The sequence below is a fragment of the Dromaius novaehollandiae genome, chromosome 6, assembly GCF_036370855.1.
Source record: "Dromaius novaehollandiae isolate bDroNov1 chromosome 6, bDroNov1.hap1, whole genome shotgun sequence".
Classification (NCBI taxonomy): Eukaryota; Metazoa; Chordata; class Aves; order Casuariiformes; family Dromaiidae; genus Dromaius; species Dromaius novaehollandiae.
In genome coordinates this window covers 45,702,562-45,728,402 of record NC_088103.1, presented here as the reverse complement: position 1 = coordinate 45,728,402, position 25,841 = coordinate 45,702,562, and the positions used below count along the sequence as shown (strand labels likewise).

Genomic DNA, 25,841 nt, shown 5'->3' with positions numbered 1-25,841 from the left:
CGTTCTGCAGCGTGGTTGCTCTGGTTTGGCTGACGCCTCGTCACGCCGTGGCTGATGGGGCCCACCAGGCAAACACCACGTCTCAGCAGCTGGTCTCTCCCCAGCACTGAACGAGTCGGGCTGGAGCACTCCGCGAGCAGATCCCTACGCTCCTGAGGGGCGTTTCTGCTTGGAAGCTTGACTAGTTGTCAATACTTGCTCCAAAATTATTCTTGGTGCCCACTTAGATAACTCAAATGAGGTTTGAAGTGATGAGAGAGCACTTCCAGGATTGATAAATGAGCCAATCCTGCAGAATTTGGATAAGGTTTGGGATTCCAGGGCACGGACGTAGCTTTTGGTGAGCACTGATTAGGGTTTGAACCTCCGTTGAGGGGAGGTGCAGCCTTGCATGGCAGTACCACCTCCCGCGTCCTGGTAGCTTCTGACATCTTCTTGTTCTGTTTCAGGTATTAAACGAAGCCGTTGGGGCGATGATGTACCACACCATCACTCTGACTCGAGAAGATCTAGAAAAGTTCAAGGCCTTACGGGTCATTGTTCGAATAGGCAGTGGCTACGACAACATTGACATCAAAGCTGCAGGGGAGCTTGGTAGGTCTCGCTTCTGTCCCCTCTCGTTCACGGCCGCATCCGTCTGGTTCTTCCAAAGCAGCCCACTCCACTACTTGTTTTTAGAAGAGCTCTAGCAAAATGGAATTACAGGCAAGATTCCCCCGAAGGGTTTTGATTCAGCCCCTAAAATTACAGGTGCAGTTTCCATTTTTTGCATTTAGAAAATGTAATGACAAGAAAATTTGACCACGAAATGCACAACATGCTGCAGTTTTGGAAGGCATGCCTTAGTCGTATTGTACTAAAACTGCACCTGCAAACAGCTGTGAATGTCTCTGCTGTTCCCCTTGCCTTGTCCCCTTCTGCTTCCTTTCCTGCCTCTTGCTCCCCTGGTGAAAGAGAGGGACGGAGAGTTGCCCCCCTTCTACGACCTGGTATTTGTGGCCACCTCGTCAAGGATGGCCTCGGTAGCTTCCAAAGGACGCTGGCTGTGGGGACATGCTAGAAGGGCTGCCAAAACGGGCAGGGCCGCGTGTCCAGATGGCAGCACCTACAGCCATGGGTGTCTTCTGCACGGAGGGCGCGCAGTGTGCGGGGGCTCGGTGACAGGTGCCTGGCCACCACGCTCGGGCGGGTCCATCCCCGTCTGGGTGGCACGGAGCCCTGGGGGCTCTGCACACCCAGAGCCACGGGGGCTTAGCTCAGCCGTAGCCGTGGTTTTAGCAGCTGAGTTACAGCTATTTCTGATCCGCTGATCCAAAGGTTTGGTCCATCAAGAAGTGCTACGGCTTGTGGCGTTTAGGATCTCTTGTATTGAGGGTTATCTCTGGGGAAGTTAAGAACAGCCATTTCACGTGAGCCATTTTACAAGGATAATTGAGATAAGAGATTTTCAAATAGTCATTCCTGAAAAAGCAATTCTTAGTATAGTGGATTATTCCTTTGATAGGAGAGCAGTGTCTTCCAAATGTAATGTTTCCTTCCATATTTTTAACTCTTATTGTTATTATCCATTATAACAATGTTCTAAGGCTTTCAACATCACAAAAAGAAAAATACAACAGATAAAGTAATGGGATGGTGCAGTATAATCCTTTTTATACTTAGGAAATTGGGTGGCCAAATGATGTGGTTTAAAGTAGAAAATGTAATGACTACCCACAAATGTAGCGTGAAGTTTAATTGGTATTGCTTTCCATAAGGTAGTTTTTAAGCTGCGCAGTCAATAAATGACCGATGTCTAAATATAGTGCCTGGTCACACAGCAGCAGCTGCCTGACCCTTGTCGGCCGATTTCAGACATTGAGGGTCGTTCAGCCGGTGTTGGGCCCGAGCCCGTGTTCGGCTCGCTCATGGAGGAGCTGCCGTAGTTGTTGCCGGGAGTTTTCGTCCTTTGGGAGAGCGGAGCACCGTATGTTTGTATCCCCTCCCGGCCCAGCTTTGGTGCCGGCGCGCCGCGGCCCCGCAGGACGGCGTACCCGGAGCAAGTAGTAACGTGAGGAGCCACGGGGCACCAGCAGCCCCCGTTTTGTAACGCGGTTAGGAAAAGCGAGTGCGGGCGATGGGCAAAGGGACGGAGTCAGGCGGACGGGCGACAGGGCCATCGCTGGAGTGGCCCTGGTGGAGGAGGTTCAAGTGCAAAAGTGCAAAATCGCAGCGCCTCATCTCCCAGTCCTGCTACTGTGCCCGAAAGCAGGGGTGAAAGGGAGTATGTGGGGCGGGGGGGGGGGGGTTGTGGGTTTTTTGCGTTGCTTTCTTCTCCTCTGTAGGGTCAGACAGTTTCTCCAGTTTTGCGTAGGTTTGTCAAACAAACAGGCAGATGAAGAATTGGTGCCACGTTAGCAACATCCACAGGTTTTCCATAAATTTTTTTCCCCCAGTGGACTAGCCATCGGTTTCTCTCCAGGCGGGATGAGCGAGGCATCCCACAGCACTCAGGAGGCCTGGCCTCGTAGGGCAGGAGGCTGCGACGGCATCCAGCAGATGAGCTTGTCCATCACTGAGCCATGGTTTTGCTTTGCTGTGCTTCCTCCTCCAGGAATTGCTGTCTGCAACATCCCGTCGGCAGCCGTGGAGGAGACGGCGGATTCCACCATCTGCCACGTCCTCAACCTCTACAGACGAAACACCTGGCTCTACCAGGCGCTGCGGGAAGGCACCCGGGTGCAGAGCGTGGAGCAGATACGGGAGGTGGCCTCGGGAGCAGCCCGCATCAGGGGAGAAACCCTTGGCCTCATTGGGTTTGGTAGGTTGGCAGAGCCGCAGCCGGCAGGAGAACCGCAGCGTGGTTTGGGGGTTCACCTTGGAGGCCTGTGCCCTAGGAATAAGCCCTCTTGAAACAGGGAGCACTGGAAGTGGTGGGCTGAAGTGGGTAGACGTGTGGTGGGGAGAGCCATTTATCCCCCCTTTTCGGTGGAGGAGCTGTATGGGGTGAGGCAGGGGACGGCAGGAGGCCCCGAGGAGCCCAACGGCTCGAAGGGAGGGGAGAAGCGCTGGGGGAACAACCGGTGGGTGCCCTGCTGGTCGGTGCGTGCGGGTGACACGGACCGGGACACGCGCTGGAGCGTTCACAGCAAGCATCTGGCGGGGGAAAGAGTCGTTTCAATCGTTCAAATTCATGGCTCTCTCCCCATTCTGTGCAGGTCGCACCGCGCAGGCGGTGGCGGTCCGGGCCAAGGCGTTTGGCTTCAACGTGATATTTTACGACCCGTACCTGCAGGACGGGATAGAGCGGTCGCTGGGGGTGCAGCGGGTCTACACGCTGCAGGACCTGCTCTACCAGAGCGACTGCGTCTCCTTGCACTGCAACCTCAACGAGCATAACCACCACCTGATCAACGACTTCACGATTAAGCAGGTAACGTGCCCGGGCGGTGGCGGGCGCGGGGGCGCGGGGCGCCGTGCCCGGCCCTCACGGTGCCGTCTCTCTCGCCGGCGGGCGCCAGATGAGGCAGGGCGCCTTCCTGGTGAACACGGCGCGCGGCGGGCTGGTGGACGAGAAGGCCTTAACCCAAGCGCTGAAGGAGGGGCGGATACGAGGGGCGGCGCTGGACGTGCACGAGTCGGAGCCGTTCAGGTAGAGCCCCGTCCCGCGTTGGCCTCGGCCTCCCTCCTGTAGCAACGCCCGCGCGGCCGCCCCCTCTTTCTGCAGTTTTTCTCCCCTCTTAAACGCCGATTAATTCCCCCCCCCCCCCTTTCTAGTTTTGCTCAAGGCCCGTTGAAAGACGCTCCTAACTTAATTTGTACTCCGCACACGGCTTGGTACAGCGAGCAGGCGTCGCTCGAGATGCGAGAGGCTGCTGCTACGGAGATCCGGCGTGCCATCACAGGTGGGGCCCGGCCGCCTTCGGGAGGCTGCAGTTTTCTGTCGCTTGGGCACGTTTATAATCCCGTTTTTACAGGGGCTGCGGGGTTAGGGCTGCCCCAGGGGCAGGGGCCATTCCTCTTTGCACCTCCTCCGTCTGGTTGTCCGGAAGAGGCAGCAAGGCTGGGTTCTCCTGGCCTCGGCTTCGTTACTCTGCCCACACACAGAGCGGGAAAGATGACCTCCCTCTTGGCGAGACCCTGCCTTTCCCAGCACTAAGCATTTGTGGATTATTTTTTAAACCAGTGGGGCCCACGAGCAACGTGGCTGAGGCAGTGGCTGTGCGGGGCAGGAGGGGACGGGGGGGGCCGTAGCTGCTGCCCCTTTTAGCGGCGCTAACCCGAGAGCGCAGCAGTTTCGCGCTCGGAGGGCTTGCACCACAATTGCAGTGCCATAGTCTAGGAAAAAGGTTGTTCTCTTGTCCCCAAAGTTGCCCCCCGCACGAGCCGCGTGCCCCAGTTCGTGACCGCTGGCCCTGCTCTGACGCCAGCAGCGTTCCTGGGTGCAGGACGCCTCGTCCGGGAGCGACCTGCTCCCCAACCCTTCACCATGGCATGGCCAAGACATTCTTCTGCAACAAGGGTGCACGGGACCTTTTTTTTCTCCCCCTTCCCACCGCTGGAGAAGTTGTGGCTTATCGCAGAGCGCTACGGCCGTGGCGTGCCTGACGCTGCCTTGCCTTTGCCGTCGCCGCAGGTCGCATCCCGGAGAGCCTGAGGAACTGCGTGAACAAGGAGTTCTTTGTCACGACGGCGCCGTGGTCAGTGCTAGATCAGCAAGCGATTCATCCGGAGCTCAATGGTGCCACATACAGGTGAGCTGGCGCAAGGGCCGCGGCCTCAGAGCTGCTGCAGGTAACGCCCGCTTCCCGACGGCGCCGGTGTCGACGTGCGCTCACGCCTGCCCCCGGCCCGAGCAGCCCCAGCTCCCGACCCGCCGAGCGGCTGCAGGGCCGAGGCGCCCATCTGCGTGTTGGCCTGGCAGCGCGGGCCGCCAGCCCGGCCCTGGTCGTGGATTCACGAGCCACTCTGAAGCGCCAAACATAGGCCCGTATTACCGTGGCCTGATTTCCGCTAAATCCAGGAGATTAGAGTTACTTACTGCTCCGCTTTGGGCAGCTCGAGCCAATGGGCCCGGCGGGCGCACGGCCTCAGCTGGAGCACGGCAGCCTTCAGTGCGGCGCTGCAGCCAAAAATACCCTCAGGGACGCAAAAACCCCGCGGGGCACGCGAGGTCGCGCTGCTTGGATGCCCCCTTGGATGCACGGGATTAAAAAAGGTGTCAAAACCTCAGGGAAAAGCCCTCGGTCCTGCTCCAAGCGTGCCGTTGCGGCGGGCGCCAGCCGTGCTTAGCCTCGGCGAGGTGCCTCGTCCCCCGGCCCGGCTCTGCTCTCTGGGCGCGTGGGTGGCCCGGCATGAGACCACAGTGTAAGTGCAGTTTGCCCTGCTCTTCAAGAGGCAGACGGACTCGATCCAGCCCCATTTTCAGCTGCGTCCTCCGGCTACATGAGGGAAGAGGCGGCTCAGCTTCAGCAAGGGGAACGCTTAAAACCCAGGGTAGAGCTTTAACGGTATTAGCAGGCGCGCGTGAGTTAAAACCCCTTTCTAGTACCTGGCTTTTCAGAAAGCATCGCGGAGGATTCCTTACCAAATGCCTCATGATATTCATCTCAGCAAAGGAGAAAAATGTCTTCTCCTGGCTGGAAGGTGTGAAACGTAAAACCAGGGCGGTAGCAGAGCGGGCAGCAGACCCCCGGCATCCCGCCGGAGACCTGCGGGCAGCCGCTGCACAGCACCACAGTTGCCCAGGAAGGCTAGTAGCGGCTACAGGGTTGGGCAGCAGGGGCCAATCTCAAGCTTTGAGGGAAGAGTTGCAAAATTGAAAAGACCTGGTGATAAAAAGGGGGAACTAAACCAGAGAGAAGGTAACAAAAATCAGCGTCATGAAGGCTGGGTGGTTGGGGGGGGGGGAGGGGGGGCACCATGGCAGCCACCACCTTTGCTTGCAAAGCAAATGCTGCACTAGGTTTGCAGAAAACAGCACAGAAACGGGTTCAGAAAGGGACTGGCTGGGCTCCTGGCCGCTATGGCCACTAGTGACTATTAAACACAGCCGCTCGGGTGCTGTCTCTGGTGGCCTGCACCACCCAGCTCTCAGCTGAACCACCTGCAGGAAAAAGGAAAACACACCCACCACAACAAAAAAAAATAAACCCCACGGCGCAAGAGGAATACTTGCTCTATTTTAACCTCTATCTTTTACACTGGCATCTAGAGTCAGATGGTGGCTGCTTTGGTAGGAGCACCTTTGGTTCATGCTAAGGGAAATTAATCTGTGCCTACAAACTTACAGGATACTAAAAAGCTGCCTTAGCTTGTAGGCATCAAACACAGCACTTTTAGAAAAGCAGTCCCAAAGCAAGAGTGAGTCCTGTTCAAATAGCTTCAAACAGGGTAGAGCTGACAGGCAACTTCGCTTTCAGGCATCAAGGTTTCATTTTCAGTTAATTCAGGTCTTGCAGGTAATAGTGGCCCGGCCCCAGGGGATTTGTGCTTGGTGGTACCTACTGCAGGATCAGGGCCAGGAGCCTTTAGGGCCTATAAACAGCTGGCAAAACAGCAGCGTGACATTTTCCTGCAAAGAAAAATCTGTGTATCTGGCCATTGCGCATTTATTGTACCTGCTGCTTGCCTTCAGCAACTGACCTGAAATGTTATCTGCCTTTGAAAATTACTGCTCACCTCCTTATGCAGTCGAGGCACAAGAAGTTGTTACTGTTGCTTATGGTATCATAGCTCGGTGCTTTCGGGATTTATTAAGAGAACAGTCTCAACCTTAGGCAAACAGTGCAGTAAAGGCTTAGAGCAGGCTGAGTTCATATAAAATAAATGGCGCCTGCATAGTTGTCTTCAGCTCTTCTCTATCACTGAAGGTTTGGGGTTTTTGTTCTTGTTTTGGGGTGGATTTTTTTTGTTTGTTTTTTTTGTACATGTATGAAAAAGTAATCTATATAACTAAAACCACCTTCCTTTCCCTTCTAAAGCATAAAACACATTGGTTCATCAAGTACTGCAGGCAAAGGATTTCTTCTTTAGCCAAAGCTTGCTTTTTTTTTTTTTTTTTTTTTTCTTTTTTTTTAAACTACATATAGTTTTTTATATATATATATACACACATATATATTTGCAAAGTACAGTACATGCAGTGCCTCTGCTTGCAAATCTCTGCTTTGGGTATTGGCATTAAGCGTATCACGGTGCTTATTTCAAGTTATTCTTAATGTAACAAATGCATTTTTAAGACTACAGTGTCAACATTTATTGCCATGACTCTTCATACTGCTACACAACTGGAGAGATTAGGAAGCTGCCGGTGGGGGTCCTGCACATTGAACAGAAAAGAGTGATGTTGACCCACAGCAGCATTAGTTTAACTTTATCCTGTGTTACTTAAAAGAATAAGTAACCCAAGGGTAGTAGAGAAGCAGGATATTTCCCATTTTCTCCAGTCTCTGAAATGGCTGTCGGGGCAATGCTCTGCTCTGCTGAGCATTGGTGCTCTCTTTCCCCCCGCAGGTATCCGCCTGGCATGGTCAGCGTTGCCCCGGGAGGAATACCAGCAGCGATGGAGGGCATCATTCCCGGAGGCATCCCTGTTACTCACAATCTTCCAACAGTGGCACATCCTTCCCAAGCTCCATCGCCTAACCAGCCCACAAAACATGGGGACAACAGGGAACATCCCAACGAGCAATAGCAGATAATTTAAAAAACAAAAAACAGAAAAAACAACAAAAAAAATTCATTCAATAAACTTGGGACCAAGAGACATTGGAAAAGAACTTATACATGAACTTAAAAAAAAATTTGATACAAAATTTGTAATGTTGATTTTGGACAGATGCATCATTGATGTTCCAGTGTTAACGACAAAGTGATAGCAGTCAAGACTGGGGAGAAGCCCTAAAGAAGTCATCTGCTTGCTGAAGCGCTGAAAACTAGGATGTGATACATTAATGATCAACTTCTGTTATTGTGTGTTAAGTTTCCTTCATCTGTGCATCAATCACATGAATAAAAAATAGATTTTTTTCCCTCAATTCCTTGGGAAGAACAGGGCTTCTGCACCTGTTTTCAAATAATTGCATTAAGCAATCCTTACAGAGTTAACTTAGAAATTTAAGAGGAAACCATTATGTGGCTTCAGCCCTTTCCTTACTCTTGTATCTGGTTACCTCTTCTAACAAGAGGCATCAATACTGGCTTAGAAATGGAAGAAGAAAACTTTTTTTTTTTTTTTGCACTCTCATAGGGCCAGTGACATGTAGCAGCAGCTCTCCTGATCGGTTAAGGTAGAGCCGTTGCAGCCAGGAACCTCAGAGCAGGGAGACGGCTCCTGGCATCAGCCATCACCCTCCCCAACTAGGAGACAAACTGCCAGTCTCTCCTCTGCCCAATACACCGAATAAAAGTAGCTGTGCATGCACTTATGCCCTCCTATGATGCAAGGAAAAAAAAAAGAAAGAAAAAAAAAAGAGTATTACATTTCACACTATTTGTACTCAGATATATTTTCTCAGTTTTAAATCTGCAGCTATTTTATCAAGTGGAAAAAGTCTTGAGCTGGAAAGGGTTCAAGAATAATGTTGCATTTCCTTATGTCTCAGGAAACACTTTTTATGGTAACTTGTCAGACTGTCTATGAACAAAACCCACTTTTTTAGACATTGATAAAGTCTTCTTTTCTTCACGTGATATTTTATACAAGAACACTTCAAAATGTGTTATTAGATGTGACTGATTTTAACAAATCCTATTAGATTTGTATCAACTAGTTACATGTTATATTCATAGTCTTTTGTGAATCATCGCCTTTTTGTTTTTAAAAAGATGGCCTATTTTGAGCCTTTGTATGGGTACATTCCTGTTTCTGTGACAAAAAAAAAAAAAAACTTAAGCTGTCCCAAACAGAAAAAACACAATGGCTATCAGAAGTATGTTTTGTTTTAGTGTGTTACCGTTATTGTATTTGTTTATTGTAAAGGTGGACATTTAGCGTTCAGTGCAGTTTTCAATAAAAAGTGATAAAATTTCTATAATTTCTGAAAGGTAAGAGCTCTCAATGCAGTTTTCATCATGCTCTAGGTTGAAGGCGTTGAGCACGCGTACCAAGTTATGTAGCTGCAACTCTGCTCGCACCCTGCCCTCCTCAGGAGCCGGAAACCCTTTCGCAGGTGCGCGAGTTGGCCTGGACAGCTTTGACACTTGAGCAGCAGATGGGACCACCGACTGTCAAGGTCAACAGAGCAAAGACACCTTAACAGAACAGGGACCTGCATCAGCTGAGGATGGGTCCTTGGCTTCCGCCGAGACGCTCTGAGGAGTGCTGCCGAAACGCAGTTCGAGCTCGCTGCTTATGGGTCAGCTCTAAAATTGCGCTGCTGAGGCGACACTTGCCGACTCTAGTTTCCTACCCTGGACTTTCTGGTGGTGCTATCCATAAGCAAAAAGTATCATTATAAATATATTTACAATTTGCAAACATTTAAGATCAGGTGGAACATTATTTGCAACCTAAACGGAAGAGACGGTACGGTTCCCATTAAGCTATGAAGGCAACTATTCCTCAGGAATCAGATGTTTTTGGAAATACTCAAGCTAGAGGCATTAACAGACTGCTAGAGAACAAAGCTGTAAACATGCTGAAGAGGTGCTAGCAACTTCAAGCCTCACTAGCCTCTTGTCTGAGGCCGCTCTTTTGTTTCCACCCTGTCTTTCAAATTGCATTAAAGAGTGCCAGCATCCACCTCATTAGATGGGGCAAAGAATGTGGTCTGGAAAGGGACTTTAAAAAAAAAAGAAAAGCTGAAACCAAAAAGTGTCTAGGTTACAAAACTCTGTATTTTTTGTTTGCTTTAAATTAAACTGAAAACTAGTTACCAGCTTCAAACATGTTAAAAAAAAAAAAAAGGTCACATTTCATAGATGAGTGACCATTCTTTGTCAATGATCAACATAGCACATCAGTGATTATCCATAAACACCAGGAGAAACCAGGAGAATAAAACAGGTTACTTACAGAGAGCATATCTGGGAAACATTGAAATGACGGTAAAAACCAAGAGAAAACATGTAATTCATGTTAAGGTATAGAATTATTTTAAAAATAAACTAGCTCTGGTACTTTCATTTGTTTTTTTAAATAAGCAGGCGCATTGCAGATGGACGCAAACACTTTGCTGTGGAATAGCATGTCTTTGTGCCAGGGGCTCCCGGCGCATCCATTGCCAGCAGTGGACTCCGCACCAGGACAGGAAGAGGCCTGGCCCAAACCTCGCAGAGAACGGCAAATGCTGTATTTCGCATCCAGGACCCAAAACCCACCCTCCAGAAAACCAAAAACCCCAGAGGCAAATGTAGGCAGATAGCTTTCTACTAAAGTGCCACAAGTTCGACAAGAAAAAAAAGAAAAAAAAGGGGCGATCCAAAGATTACAGACTAAAGTAAGCATTTTAGTAACAGACTGCAGTTTTAAAAATTACCCTCCGCTTTCAGATTTCAAGTGTCTGTAGTGCAAACACCAGCAAAATATGCAAAGAGATGATTACATGGACGCAGAAAGGGAAGAGTATCATCACAGTTAAGATGCACTGAAGCAACGTGAAGCAGTACGCTGCACCTTTCAGATGGAAAAGTTACGGGGCAAGGAAACAGTGGATAAATAAAATAGTTGCTGCTCAAGATTTGTGCCTGTTGCTTGCTGACGGAGCCGTACTGCTGTTTTCACACTCGTGAAAGGCAGACAGGGAGTCTTGCCATTGATCAAGGATGTCAGAGTAGTTTAAAACAAGCAGCTTGAAGGCGACAACACACTAAATAAAACCAAAAAAAGGGCGGGTGCTGGGGGTGCAGGAAAGTTACTGAACCAAAGGAGGTAGAGGGGAGAAGAAATTAAATAAGGGTCTCTCTAAACGCAAGCAAAGCTACTTTGTTAATGGAGTAAACACATTCTAATAGTATCTGCCATAAGCCATGCAGCAGAACTCTGGAAGAATCCAGAATTATTAAGTTTTTAATATATCAAAAGAAGCACAGATTTTTTCACTGAGGAATTCATAAATAAACTAGAAAAATGACCCAGATGTAAAGGAGGTAGCAACAAAAAGCCAAGTTCTGTGCTAGGAAAGCATGTGCTACTGTGAGCAAAAATATAGGGAAAATAGTATCAACAAATTTTATATATACTTGGCTAGTAGAGCAGAACTTGCCAACAAGCTGCAAGGTAGCATTTGCAAATTAATACCAGTATTTGTAAACTTTCAAGTATGTAATTCAAGGAGAGTACCCATTAACATACACTGACTACTGTGCTAGCACAAAGCAAGGGTTTGCATCTCTTTAATCTACAGGTACATGAGGTTTGGATTACTTTGATTTGAAGAGAGACACTTCACCAGCTCCAAAATGACCGGCGAAGCTCATTAACCTGAACATACCATTTTACAGCACATCAGAACAAAACAATAACGAGTGAGAAAGCCCAAAAGCTCTGGAGTACCAGGACTGTCCTCTCATACCAGAACTGGCTAAGTATCAGCGAGCACGGTGCATGCTTTGTAAATACAGCTGTCACGGACTGTACGGTAAACTTCCACTTGCTATGTAAAGTGTGTGCTGGGGACGGGGCGATCAGGCCACAGCGCAGGCTGCCCGGGAGTCACCAGGAGGGAGAAGCACAGGTGTGCTCTTAGAAGAATTTGGCTCAAGGTAGATTTTCACATTTGTTTCTCCCCATTTTACAAGGAAGCTTAACTTCCTTAAACGGAACATGACTGCAAAAAGAGAGGGGTGGGGGGCTAGGGGTAAAGTTTTGCACAAGGTTTGACGTGTCCCTTGAAGTAGCCTACTGGAGGTAGGAACCTATCTTTTTGTCTATTTAAACAGGTGTCCGCACAGGGAAGTTAGCCCTGCGCAAGCTGGGATACGAATTTACAGCAGTCTGGTCACTGCACGTGCGGTTCCCGTGGTGGGATGCTCAGCCCTGAGCTAAAAGGGCCTTCTAAAAGCGTACTGAGTCACGCCATGCCAGAAAAATGGTACCCGCCCAAGCAGACGGTGCAGACCAGCTCACATAACGCAAATTCTCACCCCAGCTTACTCTGCATTCAGGTCCCCTGACGGAGACTCTCTTAAGTCATCAATTAGACAAGGTATACGAGGATTTCACTGCAAGGTAAGAAGAAATTGGAAGAATAAGGACAAAAAAATAGATATATCAGTTTAGAAAGCAAACTTGGAACAGGACTATATGCTTGTAAGGAACCTCTTCAGTATCTACGATTTGCCTATTTAATTCAGGTAAATCATACATATATTGCAGATAAACATGCATTCCTTTACCTGAAAATTTGCACATGCACCAATCAGAGGAGATCGAATGGCCAAAAATGTGAAAACATTTCATAATAAACCTCAGTGGAATCTGTGATGGGAAAATTGCTAAGTTAATACAGTACTTCATTATTTCTATACTTTTGGTGTTGTCACCAAGTTTATGTAGGAGTTGTGCACGTTTCAACACCATCTAAGCAGCATTTGGAAGAAAAAAAGCAGCAAGTTCCTCAGGGTTTCCATAGCTTTGAACTACGTAAAAATATGTGCTATGGGGCTTCTTTCCAAATTCTCATTAAAACAATTTAATCTACTGCAGAATTCCCTGTTCAACCACCACACCATCAAAAGTGCTTTTCAAGACAACCTGAATTGCACTGTATATGTAAAAACTGGCATTAACCTTTAGTGTTTAAGTGAGACTTTAGATAAACTTTATCCATTACAGGTTACATGGCTAAAGTTACCAAATATATATAAAATTTCTACTGGAGAATATACTCTGAACTTACAATCTTAGGAACTTACATAAGTTTAAGTATGGCCACATCAATCAACATGCAAGAAATTCCCAGGTTTACATACTGAGAAATATATAACACAGTGCTTGTAAAAACAACTTTAGCATAGATTCTTCTTTTTAATTAGAACTGCCATGTGTTTTCTCACTAGATTTAATGACCAAGGAGCAACCCTTTAAAAAGGTGTTTTTTTCATTTGCAGCAATGTTTAGCTCGATGAAAGAATAAATGATAAAATGACAGAGTTTGTATCACAGCAAGATTGAGTTTGGGCAATATGAAATTCTGAATCATGTTTGATTTCTCAAATTTCACACAAGGTTTTTTTTTAAGTATAGGCTCACTGGACTAAAACCCTTTTATTTTAGGTCACTTCTCGGAATAAATATTCTTAAGTATATTGAAGGAATCTATTAACTATTAGAAGAAAAAAAACACATAAAATACTTTTTCAGGAAAGAGATCATTTCACTCAATGAAAAATTTAGCTACTCTTCCAGTTTGTTCCGTAGATATTAGATTTTATTATAATGGGCACAGCAGTAACTAAAATATTAGTAAAATAATGAATGGTTTTTTACGTATGACTTGCTGTGGATATTTTGTGCAAACAAAAAAACCTCACCATCTGACTCGGGCACTAGTGAGATTTCACATAAAAGGGCTTTTCACGGAAACGTGTCAGAGTATCTAAAAGATGATGTAGAATACCAAGTTCTACTGTAAAAGAATCTCAAAGGGAACAGATATCCATCTAACATGTGCTTTCGTAAGTGCCCTTAGTTGAAAAATTTCTTTGCAATAATTAAGATGCTGGTATACTTTTCCTATTACACAACCTCTTACACAACCACATGCGGTACATTTATAGACAGATTTACAATCAGAAAGAAAAATGGTTTTTTTCTGTCTTGATAATAAAATTAGCTGTTTTTTGTTTCTTTTTGTTTTTGTACAAACTGTAGTCCAGCCCATTTAGCTCTCTTCACACAGCAGATGAGCTTCTAGATTCTCCCCATGCCGGTTAGAAAAATCCTTTACAGCATGTTTCTTCTAGAATTAGGTCGTTCCACAACGAACTGCTATAGCACAATGCTAACTCCGGGTCAGACACTATGCGCTGGTAGTTTTCGCTCCAATTTCATCATCATTCATCATCATCATCCTCATCTTCCTCACCATCGGAAAGGGATGTACAAGGGCGGATCTGTCGGTAGCGATCAAGCCACTTCTCTACCATTTGGGTGACCAGAGGATGATTGCGTCTACGAGAGCTTTTCTGCATAGCAACGAGAACTCCTCCTTCTGTCACGCAGCAGTCCAGCCATTCCCGAAGCAGCTTTTCTTGCTGCTCTTCATTACCTATCTTTGGAGGAAGAAAAAAAAAAAAAAAAAAGAAAAAAAATCAGAATGAGGACTGAAACATCACCAGCAAGTTTAAAGCGGCCACCTGTGACATTCTGAAATACCTAGGTAACATGGCTCTCCCCAAAGCGGACAGCACGAGCATACTGCTTCAGAGCAGCTGACAGTCTACGAAAAAATCATTAAAAGCCACACTGATGCATACTGTGTTTTCAACTAAAAATTGGAAAGCTTCCGAATTATTCTGCAGTTATTCTTCCCCTCTAAATTTTTCAAGATATTTCCAATACAGCCTTCCTATATTTCAATTATTTGTAAGCAACTGATTATTTGTAGCAGGCACTGCATAAGGAGGATGGGTCTTGCAAGAGCCTTCTGGCTTTATAACCAGTTTTTAGGAGTCTAGCAGTACTTAACACAAAACACTTCCACTTCTGAGACATTATTAGTGTTGTGGCTTGCTGAAAAATATCCCTCTTTGAACTTGAAGCCTGTACTTTTCCTCCATCAGCTACAGGATGGCTGCTTTACACAAAGGCTTTGAGTTTTCAGAATCAAAAGGCCGTTAAGATTTTCCACTCCTTCTCTCCCTTCGCCCACATATAAACCTTACTGAAGTGGTTCCCTGTCATCATCAGAGCTATTAAAGACGAAATAAGCAAAGTTTCATTGGGGGTAGGGGGGAGCAGAGCATGCTGCAACTCCTGGCCAATATTTATGCTGCATCCTTAAAAGAAAGGCTGATTTCAGCCTGGCATTAAAGTCAGAATCCTTATTTCTAGGTCCTTTTCAAAGTACACCTTTATTCACATGCATAGTGCATTTACATTCAACTTACAAGGTTATAAATAAGCATCGAATACGTGGGAAAGTATTTTTCAGATATCAGGTCAGGTGATGGGGAAGGGAACAGCACATTCCTTTATAATTCTCAGAAATGCAAAGACAAACAGAGATACAGAGATTGCTAGGGCCACCGCTTAGAAGCAGCTGTGCAAACTATCAGCTAAGTACATTTTTCTTACCTCTTGAGCAGAAAGGAAGTGAATGTGCAATAATTTCCTCTCACTATCAACCAACGGTAAAAAAGTAACAGTAACATCATCATCAGTGTTCAAGTTAGCACCAGCACCTCGATTGCCATAGCCATCGTTCTCCATGGCAACCAGAGCAGAGAAATGGCCCCTTGTGTAGCCCAGAGCAATAGGACTTTTCCAACAAAAACTCTGTTCCCATAACAAAGGCAAATATACACCTACAAGAAATTGAAGCAAAGGATAAGAGTCAGAATGCTGATCTTCAATAATGAAGCATTTTGATATAAAATATCACTTTGCTGCTGTTGGTTAAACACAGTCACACGAGGACATTACAAGCATTTCATACATACTTGGTTTGATCTCCAGGAATATGGGTCACACTTTTCAGTGCAGCTAATTATCACTAGGTTAGACTATGAGATTAGTAGAGTATATCTGCAACTGTACAAGTTTAGACAAAAACGGGATTGCAATTCCAACCACTACCACATTATCATTCCTCTAGAATCTATAATCTATGGTACAACGATTAATAAAAATAAGGCTTGAAAAAAAGTCTTTCATATTTGGCAAATTTTCTAATAACCACCACCACCAGCCCCAAAATATACCACCCCAAATACAGATTCTGCATCACAGAAATAAAAAAGCTACAGCTACGTCTATTTTTTTTTTTTTACCAGAACCAAAAATTCTGCCATCTGCTTGCAAAAAAATCTATTATTAAAAGAAACTTACTGCACCAAATATCATTCGATACCTAAGTACGTGTCCCACACCAGGCAGAGACAATTGGTCTTCTCATAAACTTTGCATTTATATACGAAATAAAGTTGCAACACTTATGCATATCGAGTTTACGCTATTCTGCTCAGATATAACAAACCAGCGACGTCACAGGTTCTCAGAGATTGCCGTTTTTCTCCCTGCCATTTTTAGAAATGAAGACAGTAACTTGCTGGAGGTGCAGCAAGTCTCAAAATAAAACCAGAACTCTTTTCTTCTAGGAACATAATTCTTGGTGTGCTGCAAGACAGCTCAAGCAAAAGCATGCCTTACCTTGTGACAGTTTAAAAATAGCAATGCATAAACTTAAGTGCACATGTAGCATAGCAACCTTTCATAGTACAGTTGCTGCCAGTAAGTTAGGAACAGACGCTGCAGCAAAACACAAAGCACTTCATTTCTCCTCCAACATTCATGGACACTGAAGGGCAACGTTAAAACGGAAATCTGAGGCAGGGGTTGTTTGTGGGGAGGTTGTTTAAATTTAAAACCCATTTTGCTTTGCTGCCACAAAATTTAGAGAGCACCACTGGTAGATACTTGTCCCCTTTTCCCATGTTCTTGAAAGGGCTGCCTAATCAAGAAATGCCTAAATATTTTCCAATTCTTTTAGATTAAGATTCACACAAGTTTTTACAATATCTAGATTTCAGGACAAAACCACGTATCTTCTTAGTTTCCCCTTCCTCCCATCCTCCATTACAATCAAGTCTCCTTATAATTCCATATTAAGCACAAAATGAACTGGGTTTGACAAAGAGAAAGAGAGAATGAGGGATAAGTGTTTTGAAAAGTTTCAAGCCTTTACATTTGGGCAAAGAAAGTTTTATCTAGACATTTGGTCAAAATTCAAAGTTATAATGAAAAATAACATGTTAGCAGTAACATGCCTTAGCATGTTAGCATGTCTTAGCAGTATTCAAATACTAATACGAAAAGCAGAAAAAGCAAGGACATTCAGCAATTGCTTCTGCCTCTGCCCGTACCAAAAGCAGGAACTCTCAGAGAGAAGTAGTATGGAAGCAGGTCCTCTGCAATAAGATACCACTCATTAAAGGACCACTCATCTCCACCTACCAACCCCCTAGGTGATGCATGCTTCCATCTCCTCTTCTGCTCCAGGAGTTTGGAAGGCATTTTTGGATCAAATCCAGGATTTTGTAAGGCTTTACCGGTCAATGGCAGTTCTGAAAGGACTCACTGACCCACCAACATGTACAGAGAGCACCACTGCCAGCACCCTCAGGGGGTCACCCCTTTCCTCCAGGAAAAAAAAAAGGAAGAAAAAAAAAAGCCAAAAACATCACCCTTTCCTAAAAAAAAAAAAGAAAGAAAGAAAAAAGAAAAAAGAAAAAAGAAATCAGAGCTATAACGAAAGCTCCCCACCTTCCACTCACAAATAGCACCAACTCTTCTGAAGAGGCCTGCGTCAGCCAGCTAACGCCCTTCTGTCCCAGTCTGGTGTGTTTTAGCACCAATCGCTATTCAATGTAGTCAGGGCTACAGAAATCACTGGAGAAGCAAAGGGTCTGATCTCCACAAACATCAAACATTTCCTCTAACAACATACAACTCCCATGCAACCCATAGGTACGTGACCTGTTCAAAAACAGCTCCTCAGGAGTGGAACTAACCTGCTTGCCTCCACATAACCTATACATTAAAATTCAGCAACTTTTTGGCAGTGTTTATACCAACTTTTTCCATGTTTGGTCTGTTTATTTTAGTAAAAATATTGCTAAACTAATAATTTCCCCAAGACAGAAAGCTGTATTACACTTGCCCTTCTCCCTCGAGCTTCTGCGATGAGCTCCATGAGAAGAACATTTCATGCATTATCAGGAATACCCGCAAGTGCTTTGAAGACGTGTAAAACGAGTCGGTTATCAATTGCAAAGGTAGTTTCAAAAAAGTAGACACACATGTAAGCCACAGAAAAAAAAGACTATAGGCTTACACCTATCCTGGAAGCCATCCACACTGGATTTGAGAAACTAAACCCGATCTGATGATATTTGAGTACGTCGTCTTTTTTCCTGTTTAATTTTAAAAGCTGTATATTCATGCCACTAAATATATGCAGCTAGACTGGGAGAATACTTAAGGCTGAGTAAAATGGAACTCGCACTGTCAAATCTTTAATATTTAAAGAGGCATTAACAGTCAATTGCCTTCTAGGAAACAAAGCGGCTATCAGCTATGGGATTCACAGCACTCCTGGCAGAGCTGCCAGCTTGCAACGACGACTACCTCAAGCAAAATAATTTGTACCAGGGAGAAGGTTATGGCTTGGGTGGTGGGCAGGGGGTCCTGCAGCACGCTGCAGGGTGCTACAAACTTAATCACAGAGTTAAGCTATTTAAAAGCTCTTTTTTGGCGAGTGTGATCTTAAACATAGCCTAGTTGTTATAAAAGAAGTAAACCACAAAACACTAAGCACTTCAAGGCTCCCCAGAAGCAAGCAGGTGCTAATCACAGCTCACTCTCGAACACAGAACAGCAAACGATCTGGAGGAGACTTGTCCCGGCAGCCCACGCTAGCAAGTCCGAGGGCCATATAGCCCCTGGGCCTCAGCCACCCCGCAAGCATTTACTCAGCGCAGCACTCCACAACACGGGGGTTAGGCAGCGGAGAGAAGTAACTTCAGGTAATTTGACACAGGACTCTCAAGCTCACCTGCTCACTTACACAAAAGCATGCAACATTACGCTTGTGCCAAGCAAATCGCAAGTCACGAACGTTCATCTGACAAAATTCCTGGACATTGCACGTCTAGGAAGAGGTTGCCCCAGATACCTTGTTACCTTCTGGCTCACAGAGCAAGACAACAATTTTGGAATATTTAGATCAAATCATACTTATCTGCCTCAACGCCCCGCCTGTGAAATGAAAATATTTTGCAGACCACTCAGCCTTCAGGTTAAATACAACACAAACTTGGAGTATCGGATTTGTACATTACTAATAACTGTTCTTTCCCAATCTACATTTTTATCATCTTAAATGAAATATAACAGGTGAAATAACATTTAACTGCACAAAGCAGGTATCAACAACAACAAATAATCCTCATTCATCATATAAAGACTTTCAACTGCCCAGAACTTACAAGCCAAACAGCTTCTTAGATTTTTCTGAAGACTAAATACTTATGTTCTATATTTGACATTAATTCTACAGCCTGGAGTTCTTCAAGATATTATGCGTCTGCCAGCTTCCAAAGCTACATTACTTTCTTTTAAATCACAGAAAGAGACTTCTAGACCTGTTTCAAGAAATTGTCTACTAAGCTATAATAAATAGTGATGTATAGATGGAAACAACTGTAGGCTAATAGATAAGCAGACATGCTTGAGGCCAGGAAGATGACCATGGGCAAAATGCACATGCCCTAGCACCTTGTAACACAGCTGCAGTTTCCCAACTCAACAATTCCTTCCACGTTCATTGGTTGCTGTTGAGCATACACAGATGCTCCCAATCCCCTTTTTTTTTATTTTTATAGACAGGGAAATATTAAAGTATTAGCATCCAACACACAGGCAAGTTGCCCAAATGCATATATTAGGCTTGCAAAATAGAATACGTATCTCTAGAAATCTACAAATAACAGTCTAAGCAAAACTGGACTGGAGTCAACTAAACAAAACAACATCTTCGTATTTATCTTAACGATGGCTGAGCTGTATACCCAGAAGACTAAGAGGAGACACAGTCAGCAAGAACCTGATCAAGGTATGCAAAATTACAGTACTAGCTGAGAAATAGGTCAGTATTTACATAATGTTAGTTGTAAATTGTGAATTGCAAACATATCAGATAAGTTAAAATTATCACAGAATAACAGATCATGGAATTTAGTTTTACAGAAAATAAGATTTATGTTATCAGTTGACCAATATTTTGTAATCACACATAATAAAGCTTCCTAATCTTATGCCTCAAACAATAAGCTACTAGTAGAGCATTTACGAACAGAATTCCTTCCTTTTGAACTTCTATGGCATACAGTCAAGTAAGTTGCCAACATTAATCTAATCAAGTACAAAAAAAGTAATAAAAATTTTCTCTATTCCAACTTTACCATTCTCCACCCTCCTTTACTCTACCTTTCTTTGTACACCCTTGCCTTGGGCTCTAAGGGAGACTGCTTTTCACTGCTCTTAAGGGCTGCTTCACAAATCACCTCCTACAGCGCTGCAGAATGGCAAGGCACAGCCCTTCGTCCTAAAAAAGGGGGATAGCAGTAGCAGATAGTGCTGTCACTCTGTTGAGGAACTACACCAATGTAAACCCTGCTTCACCGTTTGCCTGTCTCTCCCGCAGCTTGTGAAGCACACTGGACAGCTTCCTTCAGGAAGTGCTAAATACGATTTAGTTTACAAAATGAACGGTTTTGGTAGTTACTACTGTGACAAACGGAATTTCAAATTCTATCTTTTATTAAGCCTCCTGTGTCTTAGAGCAGTACAAATCACAACTTTTGTTAGGTTTTCACTAAAAGAACATTTTATACAAGTCACTGATTAAAAGCATGTTGAGTGGAGGGCAAAAGTTCTCTTAGTATGGCTACACGTAGCATGCCTGCTATACATACCTTGTACTTTAATTATCAAACTTCCTCCTTCTAAGAAAAGAAAAACTGGAAGTTTTGAGGGGGTTGTTTTGTTCTTTATAACAGTAAAAAAAAGATTTATGTCCACAGTAATTCCATCCCCTTCAGGCTAGTAGCTTACACATCACTCTCCTTTCAACTTCTTTTAAATGTATGATCTATAGCTAAAACTTTTCCTAAACTAAACTTTAGTTTAAGTTTAAAAACTAAAGGCTTACCTTGAAAACGGGTATATCCTAACGTTTCTCCCCGGAAACTCTTATAATATTTTACTCCATAAACTATAATTGGTCTTCTAAGAATATGTGCAAGTACAAAAATGTGTGTCTGCTCCAAACTTGCTCCAGGCTGTACCAAACACAAACAAGACAACACTTGAAACAGAACTTTATCATTCTTTACTTTTAAATTTGAAAAATATTCTCCATGTTGAGGGAGAAAGCCCTTTTAAGAGTAATCTAGCTTTGGTAGGGAAAATGAAAGACTGGAAGACCATTACATATTAGTTAGAGATAAGCACAAACATTTCAGCTTGCACAAGAACTTTATCTGTCTACAGTAATTCTTTGTCCTATCTCCCAGATTCAATCTACCATATTTCATTCATTTCATATTCAATATTTATTTCATTACAAGTGAAGCTCTGCATCATGTTTAGCCTAAAAATAACTCATGCATCTGAGAAAAGTTAAGGTAAATACCTTTTAATGATAGGGAAACAGCACATCTAAAAATAGTTATGATAAAATAAGGTACATGCATGATTTTGGCATTAAGGGAGGAGTTTAAAAATACTGCTATATTTGGAAGCTTATAGGAACATAACTTGTATTTTGGAAGGGAGTAGCAAAGTGTCAGCTTGCTAAAGTTTTAATAGTTTCAGGTTACAAATTTGCAGGTATGTTCTAGGTGAGTGTTGCAGGAGGTAAGAGGCAAGGCGTTAAGCAGACCATTGTGTATCGGTTTGTTCTACAGACTTGGCTCTGACATCAGCAGAACCAGACTCTTTTTAGGACCCTTGTACTGCTTAACAGTAAACTCAGAAATTACAGATTTTTAAATAAAGTTTTAAAATACAGAAGGAAGAGGCTACCCAATACTATTTTAAGATTGCTGGATTAACGGGAATGTTTTCTGCTATAAGAAAAAAATTCTTATTCGTGAACAACATTCCAAGTTTTGGAAATTTCTATTCAAGGGGTTAAAATAACCCTTCTAACAGCAAGCTTACAAGAGAAGTTCTCACCTGGCTCGCAAGAGAGAGTATGAATGCCCAGTCTTCCTGCCACTGTTCCTCGCGCAATGAGAAATGTAAACCAAAGCTTTGGGAATACCACGATTCCCACTCTTTCCAGCGTGTATAGAACCTAAAATATTAACAGCGAGAAAGAGTAGCAAAAACATTAAAATATTTACTCAATCATGTCTGATAGCAGTATTCAGCTCTTTGAAACCCTGTATCCCAGCTTCCGTACTGAAGTGAGAACAAAGCATATGCCAAGAAAATTGATTTATCTATTTTTCTTTAATCTTCAGGAGACGCCATTTGCTAATTCTCATCCAAGATATCACTTGGTATCCTCATGTCCACAGCAAAAATACTGTAATTGATAAGAGGTCCTAAGAGGCTCCTGGCTAGTTTGCTACACTTTATAATAGCTTCTTGAAGCCTTACTGAGGCTTACTTAAGTGCTGAGCTATAGGATACTGAACTAAGATCTTCTATTTTATGTAAAAAAAACTACTGATTCTTCTCACATAGACAATAGAGGTGTTTTCTTCTTTAACCATACTGTGAACGAATTAACTCCAGCGTGCTCGCACATCAGCTTCAAATAGAATGTGGTTAACAGGCAGAATCTGGTTTTGATACAGTTTTTGGAGGAAAGAGTATGGTAATTTCACATTATATGGAAAAGCTATAAAGCAGGATAGATAAGAATCAAATACAGAAAATGCGATTAATCAAATTTACACTCAAGGTTTTAAAATCACTGGGTTTATATTTTTCTGTTTAAATTAAGTTTTTTGTATGCTAGCGTGTAGTCCGTATTTCATCTTTTTTAACCAATTACAAATTAAAATGATCAACATATTCAAAAGCAGATGCTCACTTTTAAAATTTTAAAGTCAGTCTAGTCACTGCACTGTAGAAAGCCCTTAATTCAGTACTAAGAACAAGGATTTACTAAAAAGTGTTAAGCCAAGTTTTAGACAACAGACTTTACTGCAAATGCAAACATTCAGCTTATAAAAAGTCACTGAAATGAACTAGTTCAACTAAAATCTGAGAAGGGTAGCACTGAGTGAGTGTGTGGGGGGGAAACCTTTCCTAATTTTTCAGTAAAGATGTAATCATCCAAAAATCTTGGAGGATATGACAGCTATTACCTATCAGGTTGCTTTTGCCAGCTACAGCTAAAACCATTGACTTGCTTAAGAACTATTACTAAGACATATTTTAATAGGCATATGTGCTTACTCACAGCAAACCATCTACAGGGAATCTTCCAGCTCTATCTACATCCTAGTTTCTCTCCAAACCCACGAATTGCTTCCACCTTTACCCCTGTTTTCCCCCAGGAGTCCCTAGCTGAACACCTAGTGCTACATGAACTGCCAGTTCTCCTGAAAGAAGTTTAACCAGATGCAGTTAAAAAAGGTCTAATGCGAACATGATTTGCTTAAGAACTCTTTCTTTGCATTAATCAGCCCTAGAGCCAGTTATCTGCAACTGTTCCTGGGAGGCTATTTTGATAGCTTCAGGCAGAGAAGTCAAGGCCTCAAGACTCCGAGCTCATCTGAAACAAACTTCTCAGTGCGACACACGCAAGAGGACTGAACAGACGTGTAAGACAATTCTGAAAGCCGCCTTATGGCGTGCCCATTCTCCACCGAAGGCTAACAGGGCAGTAAAGAGAGGGACAAATCTGGACACGCTGCGCAGGAGGGAAGACATTTAAAAGTTGAGTGGAAAAAGACTCCATAGGCCAAAACCCCTGGAAACTTCACTACCAAGTTTTTTCGAGAACCAGACACTAGATTGTCTCTACTACAGAGATACTTCTCTGTTCAGCACCTAAACAAACATGACAGAGTGTGGCCAGATGACTTATTTGAATGTTCATGTTATGCCTATAAAAATCTCCATTTTTAAGCATCATTTTTAAGGCTTTGAAGAAGAATTCCATTACATAAAAGTTTAAATGTACTGTAGTTGAGACCAGCGATTGCATATTCCTTCAGCAACTACTGTCATTAAAGCCAGCGATGACAACCTGATTTCCAGTCAACTGTATTTCCAGTCAACTGTATGTCCTAGCCCAAAAAGTTTAAAAGCAACAGCTTCTTCCCACCCAGAATCCGTCCGGGGCAATAGAAGATTGGTTGTAACAGAATTTTTAAAATTCTAAAAGAGTTCTCAGAGCCTCAGTGTGGAGTCACGCTGTAGGGCGATGCATTATCTCCAGTACCACACGAGTTGATTCCTTGAGAGTTTCCATCACAGACAGACTCTGGTGGCAGAGCAGTTCCTGTTAAGGCTATAGCTCTGCATAGCTTTGTACTAGAACCCCCACTAATTTCTCCAGCATCAACCTGGCAAATCAGATTTTCCAGACTGAAGGTAGGCAACAACATTCAAACAACTGTAAATGAGCATCTGCATCAGATTAAAAGAAAAAAAAAATCTGCTTCCAACAGGGATAAAGATTAAAAATTCTGAGGAAAATGCAGATTCTGTCTAGAGCAGGAACCAAAAAAGTTTACAGGACTTAACGTATTCTGAGTGTTACGTTAGATACAGGTCAACGAAAGTTAACATTGGTTAATCCAGTTTGTCGCATGTTTTTATATGCCATGCATGCTTTTGTTACTATAAAGAACAAAATTTGATCTATCATAAATTTATGTTCTGGCCTCAAGGGAATTGCTGGAGATGCCAGGGACATTCCTGCATGGTCCAAACGCACATTCCCTTATAAGCAACTCTGAAGTCGTGACAGATCCATTCAGAGAGAGGATCTCGGGAGAATGATGACAGAAGCACCACTTCATGGAATCCAGCTCTGGATACTAATTCTGGGAATTTTCCCCAAACAGCAAGCAGTCGGGGACAGTAATCACAACAGCTATTTATAGGTACCTCTAAAGTTAACTTTCCTTCACCTCCTGTACAGCAAATGGAGCAAGGCAGCAGGCTACTCCTCTACTAGGCCTGCTGATAGAGTTTCTCTTGTCCTTGGCTACAGGAACGTAGGAAATCTAATCTCCCATGTCTTAAGTTAACCTTTATCAATATCTTGCCTTAGTTCCATTACATACTTGAGACCTGGTGGAGACCACTGGGAGTCCAGCTGCAAAACTTTTTCCACTAACAGATGCAAAGAAAAACACAGGACTGAAGAAGGTTGCCAGCGTACAACAAAAATTAATTCACAGAGAGAAATTAATTCCATGGCCCAGTGACAGCCCTAGTTAAACATCAACACTTTCTGCTTTGCTGCCATTATTCCAGCAGACAAAACAGGAATAGAGAGCGCTATACTGAACAAAGCTGTAACTGAGCAGATAGAATGAAAATACCAAAAAGTATATATAGGAATTGAAGGCCATCTTCTAACAGTCTTCTGAAGATCTTCCACCAACAGCAGCAAGACATGGCATGTGCCTGATTTACGTTGCAAGTATACAGAAAATCCAGTTTTATTAAAGGTGGTATTACTGCACTCCTTACAAGAGCACAGTATAAAATACTATGTTTTAAATGCTATTTGCTGAATATAACATACTGCAACCGATTTCACAGGGTGTCCAGGTTTCCAGTGCTTGCATTAAAATAAACCAGAAATAGATTACATGAATCACACTGTGACTCAACATCTTTGATCCACACTATCCAGAATAAATCTGTGGGGGGTTTTTTACACTATACTACAATCAACGCTACACAGAAAGCTATCCTTAAAGCCAACACAAAAAGTACCTTACCAATGTGAGCAGTCATGTAAACTGTCGTGAAGAGCTTTCCGCAGCACTGAATCCTTGTCGTAAATGCCCCAAGTGGCTTGTAGTACTGAATCAAGCAGGCAGTCCCCTGCAGTCCGATTCCAAAGTGCATATAATCTGCTGTCCAAGCGCGTACCCAGTTCCAGTGACCAGTTAATAATGGGAGATTCCTCTTCTAGCTCTGTAACATGACAATA

The 25,841-nt window shown here is 43.7% G+C and overlaps 2 protein-coding genes across 8 annotated transcripts in view; one reads left to right on the top strand and one right to left on the bottom strand.

The window, feature by feature from the left end:
• The window catches only part of CTBP2 (C-terminal binding protein 2), a 132,414-nt gene extending 123,397 nt beyond the window's left edge, over positions 1 to 9,017 (top strand). For all 3 annotated transcript variants that reach the window (XM_064514364.1, XM_064514365.1, XM_064514366.1), the window contains 7 exons: positions 450 to 594; positions 2,594 to 2,800; positions 3,198 to 3,412; positions 3,501 to 3,631; positions 3,757 to 3,884; positions 4,616 to 4,733; positions 7,495 to 9,017. In XM_064514364.1, coding sequence (XP_064370434.1) covers positions 450 to 594; positions 2,594 to 2,800; positions 3,198 to 3,412; positions 3,501 to 3,631; positions 3,757 to 3,884; positions 4,616 to 4,733; positions 7,495 to 7,675 — 1,125 coding nt within the window. In that variant the 3' untranslated portion in view covers positions 7,676 to 9,017. The remainder of the gene's footprint in view (positions 1 to 449; positions 595 to 2,593; positions 2,801 to 3,197; positions 3,413 to 3,500; positions 3,632 to 3,756; positions 3,885 to 4,615; positions 4,734 to 7,494) is intronic.
• A 2,272-nt stretch (positions 9,018 to 11,289) lies between these two features.
• ZRANB1 (zinc finger RANBP2-type containing 1) overlaps positions 11,290 to 25,841 on the bottom strand; it is a 48,243-nt gene continuing 33,691 nt past the window's right edge. For all 5 annotated transcript variants that reach the window (XM_064514362.1, XM_026115908.2, XM_026115912.2 and 2 more), the window contains 5 exons: positions 25,627 to 25,825; positions 21,884 to 22,004; positions 20,856 to 20,985; positions 15,221 to 15,450; positions 11,290 to 14,196 (listed from right to left, as the gene is read on the bottom strand). In XM_064514362.1, the coding sequence (XP_064370432.1) occupies positions 13,978 to 14,196; positions 15,221 to 15,450; positions 20,856 to 20,985; positions 21,884 to 22,004; positions 25,627 to 25,825 (899 nt within the window). In that variant the 3' untranslated portion in view covers positions 11,290 to 13,977. The remainder of the gene's footprint in view (positions 14,197 to 15,220; positions 15,451 to 20,855; positions 20,986 to 21,883; positions 22,005 to 25,626; positions 25,826 to 25,841) is intronic.